This window comes from Portunus trituberculatus, chromosome 38 (assembly GCF_017591435.1).
Source record: "Portunus trituberculatus isolate SZX2019 chromosome 38, ASM1759143v1, whole genome shotgun sequence".
In the NCBI taxonomy this organism is placed as follows: Eukaryota; Metazoa; Arthropoda; class Malacostraca; order Decapoda; family Portunidae; genus Portunus; species Portunus trituberculatus.
The window spans coordinates 1405001-1420000 of record NC_059292.1 but is presented as its reverse complement, the minus strand read 5'-3'; the positions used below and the strand labels follow the sequence as shown (position 1 = coordinate 1420000).

Below are 15000 nucleotides of genomic sequence, written 5' to 3'. Positions count from 1 at the left end.
CTTTTGAATGTAGGAGTTCCTTTTTCTCTCTCACTAGAACCATTGGGATTCCCTTAAAACTCACTAGAGCCCTTAAAATATTCTTAAAAGCCCCGTGTCACTTATATCAGAGCCTTTTGAAAGTAGAAATCTTGTTAATCTCCCACTAGAACCATTAAAAAACCCCGTGTCACTTCAACCAGAGCCTTTTGAAAGTAGAAATCTTGTTAATCTCCCACTAGAACCATTAAAAACCCGTGTCACTTCAACCAGAGCCTTTTTGAATGTTGTGGAGGCGCGGCGCAGAGGTGTTTTAGAATATTGCCCTTGTATAACGCGTTCCCAGCAGATCGGAGGGTTTCAGATGAAGAGCATGACGATGGACACGTGGGAGGGAAGGGAACAGGACTCACTGGGGAAATGGAGGACAGAAACTACTATTATTTGTATGCCTAATATTTGTTATCTACTGTCTCAAAGGTGAAAATGCTTAAAGAATGGAAAAAAAGAGAGGAAAAAGGAGGAGGAGGAGGAGGAGGAGGAGGAGGAGGAGGAGGAGGAGGAGGAGGAGGAGGAGGAGGAGGAGGAGGAGGAGGAATAGGTGTATTATTAGTATTTTCTTTTTGTTTTTTTTTCCTTCCCTTGTCTCTGAAACGTTAAAAATTTTCGGAGAGGAAAAAAGGAAGAAGAGGACCTGAAAAAGAGGAGGAAGAGGAGTAGGAGGACCAAGGAAAGAGGAGGAGGAGGAAGAAAAGGAAGAGGAAAAGGATGAGAGGGAGGAGGACGAGGAGGAAAAGAGGAAAAAGAGAAGAAGAAGGAGGAGGAAAAGAGGAGGAAGGGGAGAAGGAGGAGAAGTAGGAGAACCAGGAATAGAGGAGGAAGAGAAGGAGGGAAAGAGGAAGAGGAGGAGGAGGAGGAGGAGGAGGAGGAGGAGGAGGAGGAGGTCTATTCATGTCGTTTTGTCTTGATCCATCCCTTGCTTCTCGTAAACGTAAAAATGAAAAAAGAAAATGCTTGAAAATTTAAGCAGAAAAAGAAAACGAAATAGACGATAGAGAAAGAAGAAGAGGAGGAGGAAGAAAAAGAGGAAGAGGAAGAACAAGAAGAAGTACAAGAGTATAGTAGATTCCCAAATATGTACTTATTATGCCTTCACCATTTTCACCATTCTTCACTAATATCTCACCTTCACCACCACCATCTCTCCACTTCATGACGCGGTGTGGGTGATGATGATGATGATGATGATGATAGTGATAGTGATTTTGTGTGTGTGTGTGTGTGTGTGTTGAGGCAAGACTATATCATGAGAGAGAGAGAGAGAGAGAGAGAGAGAGAGAGAGAGAGAGAGAGAGAGAGAGAGATGGTGTGTGTGTGTGTGTGTGTGTGTGTGTGTGTGTGTGTGTGTGTGTGTGTGTGTGTGTGTGTGTGTGTGTGGAGGCTTTGTCAGTTCATATCCAGAGGAACCTTTTCGTCTACCTTTTCTCTCTCTCTCCGCTTCTCTCCCCTCTCCCTCTCTCCACATACCCACACCCACCGCAATACCGCCTCCCTCCTCCTCCCCCCAGCCGGCCTTGAAATTGAGTTACGTGCGTCGTGTCTCTTCCGGGTTGAAACTCTTGCGTCTATATATTTGTATCTGTAATTGTTGGCTAAACTTACACGATTTGATATATATTCTCTCTTTCTGTGTTCATTTGCTTTGTTTATCCTATATTTCCTTTATTAATTGATTTGTTTATTTATTTTTTTTCGAACTTATTTATTCGCTTGTTGGTATAGTTTTGTTTGTTTGTTTACTTGTGTGTTGTCATTAACCTCGTCAATACCGGGACACATTTTTACCTTGAGATCTGTGTACCATTAGACCATTTTATTGACTTTAGGATGAGTCTATAGAGGGCAGAAGATCAATGGCCACAGTCTTCACTGTTTCAACCCCTTCAGTACTGGGACACTTTTTTTACCTTGAGATTTGTGTACCATTAGACCATTTTATTGACATTAGGAAGGGTCTATGGAGGGCAGAATATTATTGGCCACAGTCTTCACTATTTTAATCCCTCACATGAGTTTATAAAGCTCTCTTTATTAATTTTCTCTTGCTTGCTAGAAAATGTGTGACGGTGTGACGGCTGGGTAGTTCCGTCTTTCCGCTTAACTTGTTGCTTGTTGGAGTTCACTTTGAGTCTTGAATCGATGCATTTGGTTTAGATCGCTGCATTTTGTTTGTTTAGATCGCTGTATTTTTATTTATTTGTTTTATTTAGATATCTGCATTGTATTTATTCAGATCGCTGCATTTTGTTTATTTAGTTCGGTGCATTTTATTTAATTAGATCACTGCATTTTATTTAGATAGCTGCAATTTATTCATATATCTGCAGTTTATTTATTTAGATCACTGTATTTTGTTTTTTTAGATTGCTGTATTTTATTCAAATCGTTGCATTTTATTTAGATCACTGCAATTTAGATCACAGCATTGTAGTTCACTGCATTTAAGATCACTGCATTTTAGATCGCTGAATTTTATTTAGATCGGTGCATTTTTCCAGTGTCGTGGCAGATGAATGCCGTAGCGATGCATGCAAGCGTTTGTAGCACGAGGCAGTGTGTAGAGGAGCGGCCAGCGAGTGTTGAATATTTCATCAAACTGGGAAAGCTGGATTTTCATTAATGGACTATTGTTTGATTTTGTTTGATGTCGCCTTTCCTAGGAGTGGACGGGAGGAAGTGAGCTAGGAGTGTGGACGTGCAGATGTTTCCCGTTTAAAATCGGAAAGTAACCACCGTGGATATTAACGTGCACTGTGTGAGTACTGAGAGGGAGGTCAGGTGGACGGCTCCTTACCCCGTGTTCTGAGACGCTTTACTTGCTCATCATAACTATTTTCTAAAGGCCACTGAAAAATGATCAGCTCGTTTCTCGAAAGTGCTTCTCTTAATAACGTAGAAATCTTGCTAATTCGTTACTAGAGGCGTATAAAAACACCATTAAAAACCCGTGTCACTTTAACGAGATCCTTTAGAGGAGAGAAGACCACAGGAGGCTGTTCCTGTAGCGGGATGGTGAAGTGAGTGTCTGGTATTTTTGTGTGACGTTCATCAGTTTTCACCTTCATGTCCCCGCATCTCATTATCATCAGGGTAAATTCCCAATCACGCTTACAAGGCCAGTGAAAGCCACAAGCCAAGTCTCGAGGTTTCCGTCTGTCATGTGCGCAAAGGACACGAGCTGCGAGGCGAAGTGTTGGTAGTACAGTGGCGGAACATTGCGTGAGATGAAAAAAACTTGAGCTTTCACAATGATGCTTGAGGCCGCTTTGCACGTGTCGATCAACGCAACTCTGTTTTTTTTCCATTAGAATAAAAGGAAAACTGTGTGATGTCCTTGTGGAAGGCTTGCATTGCAGTGTGTGACCTTCAGCTGCTCGGTGATGTAATGTATTGCATTGCCAGCACCGCCTCGTCTTAACCCCGCGGCTGTGGATTGCGACCTCTTTACCAATATGAAACGAGAGCAGAGTGAAAGAAAAAGAAAAGAAAAAAATTTCATTTGGGAAAAAGAAGAAGAAAATAATAAAAAGTTTGTTATGTTATTCTATTATTTATATGGGACAGCAGGGCAAGGTTTCCTGAAGACTGTCCTGTGTAATCTGCGTAAGACGCGTGAAGCCCCGCGAGTCAAGGCCTTCCACTCACACCGCCCGACGCTTTGTGGCATCTTGTAGTGATTTTGTTTGTGTTCGTTCCAAAAAGCTTGTTTCCTTTCTTTACCTGTACAATGATTAGTGCCACTGCTGGGTAGGAAATGACAACGCAGATGAAGAGGCATGGGAAGGCGGCAGGTGACAGGTGACAAGTGACAGGTGACAGGTGATAGGTGATAGGCGACAGTTGTGTCTGTAGATGGTGAAGGAGGCTCTTTTGTACAGTAACAGCGAAGTGGTCATCGTGCACGTGCCTTCTAGAGATGGTGTATAAATAATATACACGCTTGGCTGCATTACCTGTGTGTGTGTGTGTGTGTGTGTGTGTGTGTGTGTGTGTGTGTGTGTGTGTGTGTGCACGCGCGTGCGTGCGTCGTGCTCATACTCTGAGTCTATGCATCAGTTTTGTATGTGTGTCATGTCATTCAGTAACGTTTTCTTTTTCTCTCTCTGTTCACTCGCTTTCTAAAGGCTAAAAAAAAATAATAATAATGATAATAAATAAAAAAAAATGAATAAAAAATGAATAAAACCGAGGCTTTCCGTCAGCCAGCTTCTCGCGGCCGTGGCCAGGCAGGGCGGGAAATAAAACACAAGGCGGCGCCTCGTGGAATGGCGGGACCCAGTTCATGAAACTCTCACGTCGTTGACATCAAAGAAAATATATCGTCATAAATAACAAGAACGATCGCAACTTTGTGCCGCAGATCCTGAGTCTTAGTGGTGGTGGTGGTGGTGTGTTCACTGCCACCAGAATGTACAGTACTACTTCCATGCCTCTGTTGCCTGAAGTAAGTCGTTCGCTGCATGGACTGTTGGTGACTTGATCGCGGCCATACGTGTCACCTCAGCACAGTGGAGGCGTCACTTACACCTGCTATACTCGTGTTTGCAGTCTCCAGTGACCAGTCTGCCTCAGCTTCCAGGCAAAGGTAATCATTTAGCGGTGTTGAACATTGATGCGCGCCTTGCTGCTCTCTGTGCCTGACGTGCCTTTGTTCATCTGCCCCGTCACCCTTCCCTTTGCCACAACCCTCCAGCGATCCTGTTTCCCGTGTCCTCAATCCTGCAGGTGTTTCGTTCCGCCGCACTGCTGCTGTTCTTCCCTTAACCTTGTTCTTGTTGTCCGGCGGGACACAGTTCGATGCTCCTCGCTGACGTCAGGTCCACTGTCAGCTCTGTGGTGGAGTCAAGTGCTGGCGTGATGTAATAATCCAATAAGTCACTTGAGGGGTGAGAGCGGAGCCTTCCCGCTATATCTTTACTTCAGTCACTGGCGTCCAGTGCTTCGACTCGCTATGCGCTCTTCAGCTCTTGAAGGTCAGTGTTGCTAAAGTGACAGCAGGGAGTGTGGGCTGTGGGCGGAGATGTAAAGGTCAAATTGTGCAGTTGCAGCGTTAACACTTTATTTTTCAGCGGGAAATAGTGTTCCTTTAATTCAAGGGTATTCCGGGTGGTGGTCACTCATTGTTCATAATTAATGGAAATGTGTTTGTTTCCATGGAAGTGTTGATCCGCTGCCTGGGCTGCAGCGGTGGAGAGGAGGCTGAATAATTAACAGACTCAGATGACGTCAGCAGGATATTGTTTAGTGTTTCCGACAGCAGTGGCCTGAAACTTGTTGAGCTCAATAGTAGGCGGAATCAGAGTCTGGAGGCGAAGGCCAAGCCAGTGTTCCCTGACTGGGTGGTCCTTGATGTGTGTGGGGGGGAGGGGATGCTGTATCGCACGCTGATGGGAATGCGAGTGGTTGACTGATGACATCTATGGCATATCAAGAATGGGGCGGTATAGCGCTGGAATTTGAGATGTAAAATTGCCAACAGGATAAAAACTCTAAATAAAGCTTCATGGAGGGTGAATGACTGAAGTGTCTCATACTCGTCTTGTAGTTAGGAATGAAGTAAGCCATGGTAAATGGGTAGATGGGATGGTAGACACACTTTGCCGATGTGTTAATAGAAAACAGGCGAAAAGAACTTGAGAGAAAACGAGATGAGAGACGGAGCAGGCAACCATGACGAACAGAAAACGTAGCCAACGCTCACTTACTGTCCTTGAGGGAACAAAGAACGTTCTAAATTAAATAATCACAAGCAGCACTAAACATCAGATCTTCATAAGTGCGGCTATTTGGTGATTTTGCACCTTCAGGAGAAGCTTCAGTGATATTGACGGAGGCTTCAATTACAACAGAAATAAGTTTTAATAAATGCAGAAATAAAATGGTGTAAACTGTACAGACATGTAGTGCGGATCACAATTAGTGGTGTCGGCAAAAAGCAAGAAAAGAAAGGGATTTGTAGTGTGTGTGTGTGTGTATGTGTGTGTGTGATTCACCTCGGTCGTCTGCTGATCACCCAGCCAGTCTTCCCCATTACGGAGCGAGCTCAGAGCTCATAGACCGATCATCGGGTAGGACTGAGACCACATAACACACATATATGTGTGTGTGTGTGTGTGTGTGTGTGTGTGTGTGTGTGTCCGTCCTTACACACCAAACAATTTTAACACGTCCTGCGTGAAGGACACCAGGAGCACCAAGAATGTGGATGGCGTAGTGCAGCCATAGCGTCCACGCCTCGGCAGACGCGAACTAATACAGGTTGGCATGCCTGACGAAGGTGGCTTGCGCACATGAGGTGTTTTGGGCCCGCTGGTCATCTGTCAACTCCGGTGTATTGGTTGGTGTGTGTGCTGGGATGATGGAGGCGTTGCTGTGTGTGGTGTGTGCTGGGTTGGTGGAGGTGTGTGTGTGTGTGTGTGTGTGTGTGTGTGTGTGTGTGTGTGTGTGTGTGTGTGTTGGGATGGTACAGATGTTGGTGTGTGTGCTGGGATGGTGGAGGCGTTGGTGTGAGAGGGCGCGGGAGTACCTGGCCGGCCTGATCATTGTGCGGGATGTACAGTACATGATGCAAGAAAGCAACACGTGTCCTGAACAATCTGACTCCTCATCTGTTCTTTGTGTTGAAGCGACGTTCCCATCGTCTTGGCAGACAAAGGAGCGAAAAGCAGGACAAAAGAGAAGACTTCATTTATAAGCATTGTTGTTTTGCATTGTCTTGCAATGCGATGGCGGGAACACCATAGCGCGAAGCATCCTGACAACAAGTGATAAGATCAGTGAAGCGATGCACCATTTACTCCTGGGTAGTGTTTGTATGCGCTCCTACCTGTGTGTGTGTGTGTGTGTGTGTGTGTGTGTGTGTGTGTGTGTGTGTGTGTGTGTATGTGTGTGTGTGTGTCTGTAAGTGTGCTTCAGACGTATTATTTTTGACATATATATATATATATATATATATATATATATATATATATATATATATATATATGTATATGTATATATATAAAATATGTGTGAGTCATGTGGTTGCTGTCGTTGACACACACCGGTAAGTCAAAGATGATACGTCTGAAGCACACTTACACACACACACACACACACACACACACACACACACACACACACACACACACACACACACACACACATACACATGCTGGGGTGGGAGGAGACACGAATGCACCAAAGACGTAGTCGTAAAGAGGCACCAAGACTGTCTTGTAGTCATGCACACGCGGTCCTCCGTGCCTCTCCTCGCCCTTGTGTTCCCCGCCCCACCCCAGTCCGCCCCGCCCAGCCCCGCCCGTCCTGTGCTGGGGGTCTCACGCATCCCTCACTCGCCTCTCCTCTGCTGCCGTCTTATGACAAGGAAAAATGTCAAAATTTAGTTAAAGAAAAAATGTTCCCAGCGGTAAAGTACAGGGTGTTGGTGCGACTGACAACGGTGAGACGTCCGTGGCACCCAAGGCGTGACCGTCACGTCCGCAACACATGTTCCGCTCATTACGAACACGAGAGGGCCGGGACGGTGATGTGCCTACTGTGCCTTCAGTGTAACATCTCTGTAACGTGTTTGTTTCCTCAACAGTGTCGCCTCACGGGTCCTTTACTGAGTGCGTCCTTCTTCGGCATGATAGGAAGTGTGCAGTCATGCGAGGAATTGCAGCTGAAATTTAGTTATAGAAAAGGCGGGACGGTGCGCTCCGAGGTGAAAAGGCGGCGAGAGTATTGCGTCTATTTCCAATATCAGCAAATAACGTGCCGCGCGATGCTTCGGAGTGACGGAGGCCCGCGCAACACACTCAGGCGAGAAGACCCTGCCCTCGCACTGCAGTGGGGGGATGTTGTTGTTGTTGTTGTCGTCGTTGTTGTTGTTGCTTTTTTTTCTTTTTTGTTTTCGTTTTCCTCTTCCTCTTCCTCTTCCTCTTCCTCTTCTTCTTCTTCTTCCTCTTCCTCTTCCTCTTCCTCTTCCTCTTCCTCCTCCTCCTCCTCCTCCTCCTCCTCCTCCTCCTCCTCCTCCTCCTCCTCCTCCTCCTCTTCACCTTGTTTTTTTCTTTATCTGTGTCTTTCTCTTTCTTCTTCTTCTTCTTCTTCTTCTTCTTCTTCTTCTTCTTCTTCTTCTTCTTCTTCTTCTTCTTTTCTTCTTCTTCTTTTCACGTCGTCTTTATCTATTTCTTCCTTAAGCATCTATTTCTTTTTTCCATTCAGCCTCTCACTCATTCATTCATTGTGTTATCAGCCGCCATTACGCCTCCTCCTCTTCATACAACTTCACTCCACTTCAAAAGAAAAAGTTTACCCAGCTACAACAGCCAACGCCGGACCTTTCCCGCCCTGCCCCGCCCTGCCCCCGCCCCGCCCCGCCCCGAGCCACTGACGTCAGGCTGAGGCAGGAGCGGAGAGCCAAAAATTCAGGTGTTCCTTCTAATTTGAAACGCAAATTCGAGAATGACTTTCTTCAACATATTTTAAGACAGCAGTTCCCAGAGGTCCGGAAGCGTGACCTGCCCCTCCCTCCTCCTCCTCCTCCTCCTCCTCCTCCTCCTCCTCACCGCACCATTACCCTCCCCTCCCCACTCTCTTTCCCTCCCCTGAAGAGAAAATTAGAAAATATAAGTTTTCTGAGACTGTATTTACGCCTCTCTCTCTCTCTCTCTCTCTCTCTCTCTCTCTCTCTCTCTCTCTCTCTCTCTCTCTCTCTCTCTCTCTCTCTCTCTCTCTCTCTCTCTCTCTCTTAGCTAATTTTATGTAAGATTCTTTGGTTCAGAGTAATTGATACACACACACACACACACACACACACACACACACACACACACACACACACACACACACACACACACACACACACACACACACACACACACACACACACACACACACACACACACACACACACACACACACACACACACACACACACACACTTTTTTCTTCTCTTTTTCCTCGTATGAATGAGAGGCCAGTGAGTGAGAGACTAGAAAGCAGACTTGAACAAAAAGATCAAAGAGGAAAAAAAAAAAAAAGCTAAAGAAGAAAAAAAAAAGGGGGCAAGAAAGAAGAGAGAGAAAGAAAACGGTAATTGCTGCTGCTGAAGTAAAGAAAACGGTTGGACGTCTTGCCCCCCAAAAGAGCAGCAAGGTAATTTAGCTCTCGAGACGTCCTCCTGTCTTGAAGAGGAATCCAGGGTGTGGGAAGGAGAGAGAGAGAGAGAGAGAGAGAGAGAGAGAGAGAGAGAGAGAGAGAGAGAGAGAGAGGAGCAGGAAGACGAAAATGAAGAGGAAGAGTTGAATAGGAGCACGTGGAGGAGAAGGAGGAGGAGGAGGAAAATACGAAGGCAGGAAGTGTACGAAGAAGAGGAAGAAGAAGAAGAAGAAAAAAAAAACTGAAGCAGAGGAGGATGAGATGAAATGAAAGCAAGAAATGGGATTGTATGTAGATTGTACTGCTGAAAAGGAAGGAAAGATCAGGAGTGTGTTGAAGGTAGACTGTTTACCAATGAGACACAAGAGGACACACAGACTTTCCATTACACTATACACCAGTGAAGGGTAAGAGGAACAGACTGGAAGGTAAGACTTTTGTAGCGTTTAGGAGGAGCAGATTGGTAGGTAAGACTTTTGCAGCGTTGGAAGAGAATGGACACTTTCGTAGACACTGGTTATAGTGATGAGGAAGACGAAGAGTGACCAGGCATGAGCTAAAACCAAGTACTCTCAATCACTCACACTTTTCTCTGGCAAACTGAAACATCCTATACCGGCTTCTGTATTTCCATCCACCTGTGACTTGACTGCATTTAAGAGGGAGGTTTCAAGACATTTATCCTTTTGGGAGGGGGGGGGCTAACTCTGCAAGGGGACTGGCAACTAAATGGGCCTTTTTTTCGTTTTATGTTGTCCCTATCCAGTTTTCCTCTCTTACATAAAAAAAAAACTTCACTGTAGACTGTATGGGCTAACTCTCGGACCTGTAAGGGGACTGGCAACTAAATGGGACTTTTTCTTCATTTTATGTTGTCCCTATCCAGATTTCCTCTTACATAAAAGAAAAAAAATGCTGTAAAAAAATTGATGCTCACTATAGAGTATAGACTGTATGGACACACGGGTAGGCTGATATAGAGAACACACAGCTAGGGCATGCAGGGAGGGTGGTGGAGGCGAGGCTGATGCAGGTGGAGTAAGCTCAGTGGAAGGGCAGGAAGGAATGCTGGTGTGTTCCTTCCTGAGCCGCACACTTTGCAGTTCAGAGCAGCACCTCCTCTTTAGTGGCCTGGATCACAGATATTACCAACTCCTGAATGCTATGGCCGGGAATCATGGAGTAAGGGAAACGACAGTAAACTCTTAACTCACGGTGTAAAAAGGGGGAAGAGAAAAGATTTACCTCATGAAAACCACACGTGAGACAGAGCAGAGAAGGAGTGAAATAATGGCATACATGGTTATCGTTACTACAGCCACCACTCTCCGCTAACAGTTGCCACAGGATGCTAGATTGTTAAGTCAAGCGGTACACATTTACTGCGTCTTTTGTCTTATTGATGAGGGGGCCGTGCGTGCGTGACCCAGTGCTTCGGGGCAGGAGCGATGCAATAGTGTGCGTAGCTCGCTCACTATTTCTGCCTCACAACCTTTACTCTCATTTACGACGCTGAAATACTTCCCTTCTCCGTGTCTGCGAAAAAGAAGTGAACCAGAAATTCATTAGTGTAGATTGCTTTCGATTGGCAGTGAATTAATGTTTCACTTTGTACTGCACTGAAACCCTTTGACTGGTAGTGGCGCTTTGATACTTTTCATTTGAGTAATCCTTCATGATTTTACTGGAGAGAAAAGGAAGCTAGAGGCGCTGAAACGTTTATATAACTTGGTCACTCCCTCTGCTGCCACTAATGTGTATCAAGATGGTCTACCAAATCTGCACCGGACCGTTTGCACAAAGATCCGTATTCAGAAACACTTTACTCTCTCATCACGACTATTTTCCATGGCCACAGAGATGAATAATGGGGTTTTCAAGAGTGTTTCTCCAGTTAATAATGTAGAAATCTTGCCACTCTGCTCTTAGAACCGAAAAAGCACCTTAAAAGTCGCTCTTCTCTTTCACCATGACTATTTTTCAAGGCCACAGGGATACTTAGCGGGGTTTTCGAGTGTTTCTCCAGTTAATAATGTAGAAATCTTATCACTCTGCCTCTAGAAACGTAAATCACCTTAAAAAAAAAACTCGTATAAATTTAGATAAAGCCTTTTGAAATAGTGAAGGTGAAGCACAGAAATGTTTGAGAATACGATCCTAATTGAGTAGATGCCGCTGGAGACAGAACTACAATAGGTTTGGCGGGACAAGGGCGAGGCGCTGACCTGTTTCCTTAAGGTGTTGAGTTCCTGAGAGGCCTGGTGGTGCTTCACTGTTTGACATTCACACACACTCGCTCACTCGCCGCTCATCCTATCAAACATTTTATTAAGTATGGCTAAAAGTTGAACATACAATTTCCTTTCCACTCTATATCCAGTCATGTGTAATTCTGAGCCTTATAAATACATACTCTACAGACACAGACCTCGCTTACTCTATTAAACATGTCATCAAGCAAAAAATAAATAGATAAATGAAATAGATAAATAAATACTTCCTCTCCACCGACAATAAATAAATGAATGAATGAATGAATAGGTAAATAAATTCTAGGTAGTTTGTTAGTAACCCCTTCAGTGCCATGGCGTGTTTCCGTATTCATTTTGGTTACTATTTGGTGATTCTCTACAGCTTCAGAAACTCATGTTGGGGATTAAAATAGTGAGGACTGTGGCCATTAATCTTCTGAGCTCTATAGAACCATCCTAAAGTGAATAAAATCGTCTAATACACAAAATCATGGTAAAGAATGCCTCCCAGTACTGAAGAGATTAAGGCTGACGATTTTTTTTTTCTCCTCATGTCGCCAAGGAGATGCTGTCACGGGTTTATCTGGAAGGTTTGTGCGTCATTAGAAAGGTTTACACGTATAGATATAGAGAGACCAGTGATGATTTATTCCAGACAGTGTTTCTCTCTCTCTCTCTCTCTCTCTCTCTCTCTCTCTCTCTCTCTCTCTCTCTCTCTCTCTCTCTCTCTCTCTCTCTCTCTCTCTCTCTCTCTCTCTCTCTCTCTCTCTAAGGTTAAGATTATGAGGTGAATTATTTGGTGTTTACCGTCAGTGGAGATCATTTTTCATCCTCATAAAACTTTCAGACAGGAGCTGACTCTTAGTTTTCCCTTTACCTCGAACTCGGCTTAATTAAGAAGCTTATTTATTCATGTGTTTATTTATTTATTCATTCGTTTATATAAATCTTTCTATCTCCGTAACCATTTGTATGTGTATCTCTGAATCTCTTCATTACACTTATACTTTCCTCCCAAACGGTGCTTAAGTGTCTTCTTACAAGTGTAGGGGGTGCACGGTGCCTCATGCAGGCTTCGTGGGTGTAGGCTAACGCAGTGCAGTGTTTGGCCTGAGCCATTTAGAGGGCCGTGGGAGTTGTTCATGCGACAGACTAAACTTTCCCTCAGTGCCATCTCGTCCAGTGAGGCTGCAGGGGCCCGCTCTGAGTCTGTGCGTCCAGTGTCAATATCATAATCACCGCAATGACAACTCCACCTTCCCATCAACACTCCTCCCTTGAACCTAACCTTTACTCTCGCTCAAGATTTGTTGGTTGGCAGCTCACGTCAAGGAGCAGCTCTTGTACAGTACTGTGTGGGTGTCATGGTGCTTGTCTCTTCTACTACTACTGCTGCTGCTGCTGCTACTACTACTACTACTACTACTACTACTACTACTACTACTACTACTACTACTACTACTACTACTACTACTACTACTACTACTACTACTACTACTACTACTACTACTACTACTACTACTACTCCTTCTATTCTTGACATATCTCGTATTATCATCTATTTCGTGACGACCTTGCTTGCCATTTGAGGAGGAGAGGTGGCCACAAGGACGATGACCTGAGCTTGGTGTGGCTTCTTGGCAGAGAGATAGAGGGAGAGACCTGGACGAGGCGTTAGGGAGAGGGAGAAAGAGACAGAGAAAGGGAGGGGTAATGAGGGGAGGAAGACGTGGGGCCGTGTTGCTGAAAGAGAGAGAGAGAGAGAGAGAGAGAGAGAGAGAGAGAGAGAGAGAGAGAGAGAGAGAGAGAGAGAGAGAGCATCGTACAAGTAGATTAAGGATTAAGATGAAGTGTCAGTTATTAGAAGGGAATCACCAAGTACATACCTGAGGATCTTTGGTGATGAAACCCCTCCTGCCAGCGTGGTGTTCGGCAGGGCAGGGTCGTGGGGAGGGGCCGACCCGTGAGGAAGGCCATGCAGGTATTAGAGGACCACATACGAGTCATTTGTTTCTCTCCTTACTAAACAAACTTCCCTATCTTTCTTTCGTTCTTTGAGTTTCCCGTTCGTGGTTTGTGAGATGAGCAAATACGTACGTGGTGGAAGTGAAGCAGATGTACAGAGCTTAATTATTCCTCTTCATTGAGTGTTTTGCAGCGATAGCGTCTGTCTGCTACCAACGTGCACCACAAGACTACCTCAGCCTCTCATGATTCAGGGCATAGTGTAGTGTGTGGCGAGGCATTTTGAAGTGAAACACACCTACAAAAACTAACTGAAGCCATACAATAACTTTTCTTGGTGCACGTAGTCTAAAGCAGCAACAGCAACAACAGCAGCAGCAGCACAGCACCGGGTCATGGTTTAGAGTTATATAAGATTACCTCCCAGCCTTACGATACAGAGTGCTAGGAAAGGAAAGGGCACGCAGTCGACATGGTAACACTGACCTCTGAAGCAAGGGTCGTCATGAGGAGTAAGAAGCCAGCGAAGAGGCACAGAAACCCTGCAGGAAAACCAACATCGATCACCCACAAGCACCAGCAGCCATCCCTTGTACCCGACAAGGCCACGTGGGTTTGCAAGTAGTATCTTCCATGGACCTCAGATGCATTCAGATCACACTCTTCAGGGGAGCGACTTGAGGCGACACAGACTGCACCATATTCAGAGACGCCTTCCCCTGTCACCACGACCATTTTCCAAGGACACAGAGATTACAAGCCTAGTTTCTGAGGGAGTTTGCTCCATATATTGTATAATAAGCTTGTTCATTTGCCATTAGAACCATGAAAACATCCTTGAAGACTTGTGTCACGTGAACGGCAGCCTTCTGAAATAGTGAAGGTGCGACGCTGAGCTGTTTCTGAATGGTCCTTAAGAATCATGAGGTCACTGGATTATATTAACGCCTGTATTCAGAAACACCTCCCTCTCCCACCACGACAATTTTTCAAGTCCCCAGAGACGACTAGCCAGGTTTTCAAGACAGTTTCTCCTTTTAATAAGCTAGAAATCTTGCCAATCCATTACTAGAACCATGAAAACACCCTTAAAAACACGAGTATCTTCAAGTAAAACCTTTGGAAAGTAATGATGGTAAGAGAGAAAAGCTTTTCAGAATACTGGCCTCTCAATTGCACCATCATCACTTGAATCGCTAAGGAAATTTTATTTTAGAAATGCATCTTTTTTTTTATTTACTCTAGGCTGACGAAAGTTTTTTTTTTTTTTTCTGGGAGGTTATGTCGTATAGTTTATTACTGTACACGTTACTGCCGTCACTGTTGCTACTTGTCTTAGGTAGGGAGTCTGGAGGGTGCACAGTTAAAGAGAAATATAAGTTAGAATAGAAAAAAAAAGTCGTGGCTTGAAATGGAGTACATGATTCGAATAGTAACCTCGATCATATACAGGAAGTGGTGAATGGATTGAATTACGCTAAAATTAGTTGAGGCAGTGAAGGGTGCACAGTAAAAGAAACAGAAAAGTTAGAGTAGAAAAAAAATAAGAAGTAAGAAGTGACCTTGATCGTATACAGGCGGTGGTTTAGTTATAGTTGAGGTT

The 15000-nt window shown here is 44.7% G+C and overlaps 1 protein-coding gene across 2 annotated transcripts in view; it reads left to right on the top strand.

Annotated features, from left to right (window-relative positions):
* LOC123515217 (nucleolar and coiled-body phosphoprotein 1-like) overlaps positions 1 to 15000 on the top strand; it is a 75762-nt gene that overhangs the window by 12029 nt on the left and 48733 nt on the right. Inside the window, exon 1 of one of the 2 annotated variants that reach the window (XM_045273768.1) lies at positions 4959 to 5012. The exons of the other annotated variant lie outside the window; for it this stretch is intronic. Within the exon in view, the coding sequence (XP_045129703.1) occupies positions 4991 to 5012 (22 nt within the window). The 5' untranslated portion in view covers positions 4959 to 4990. Of the gene's footprint in view, positions 1 to 4958; positions 5013 to 15000 lie in introns of those variants that run through there. 2 annotated transcript variants of the gene reach the window in all.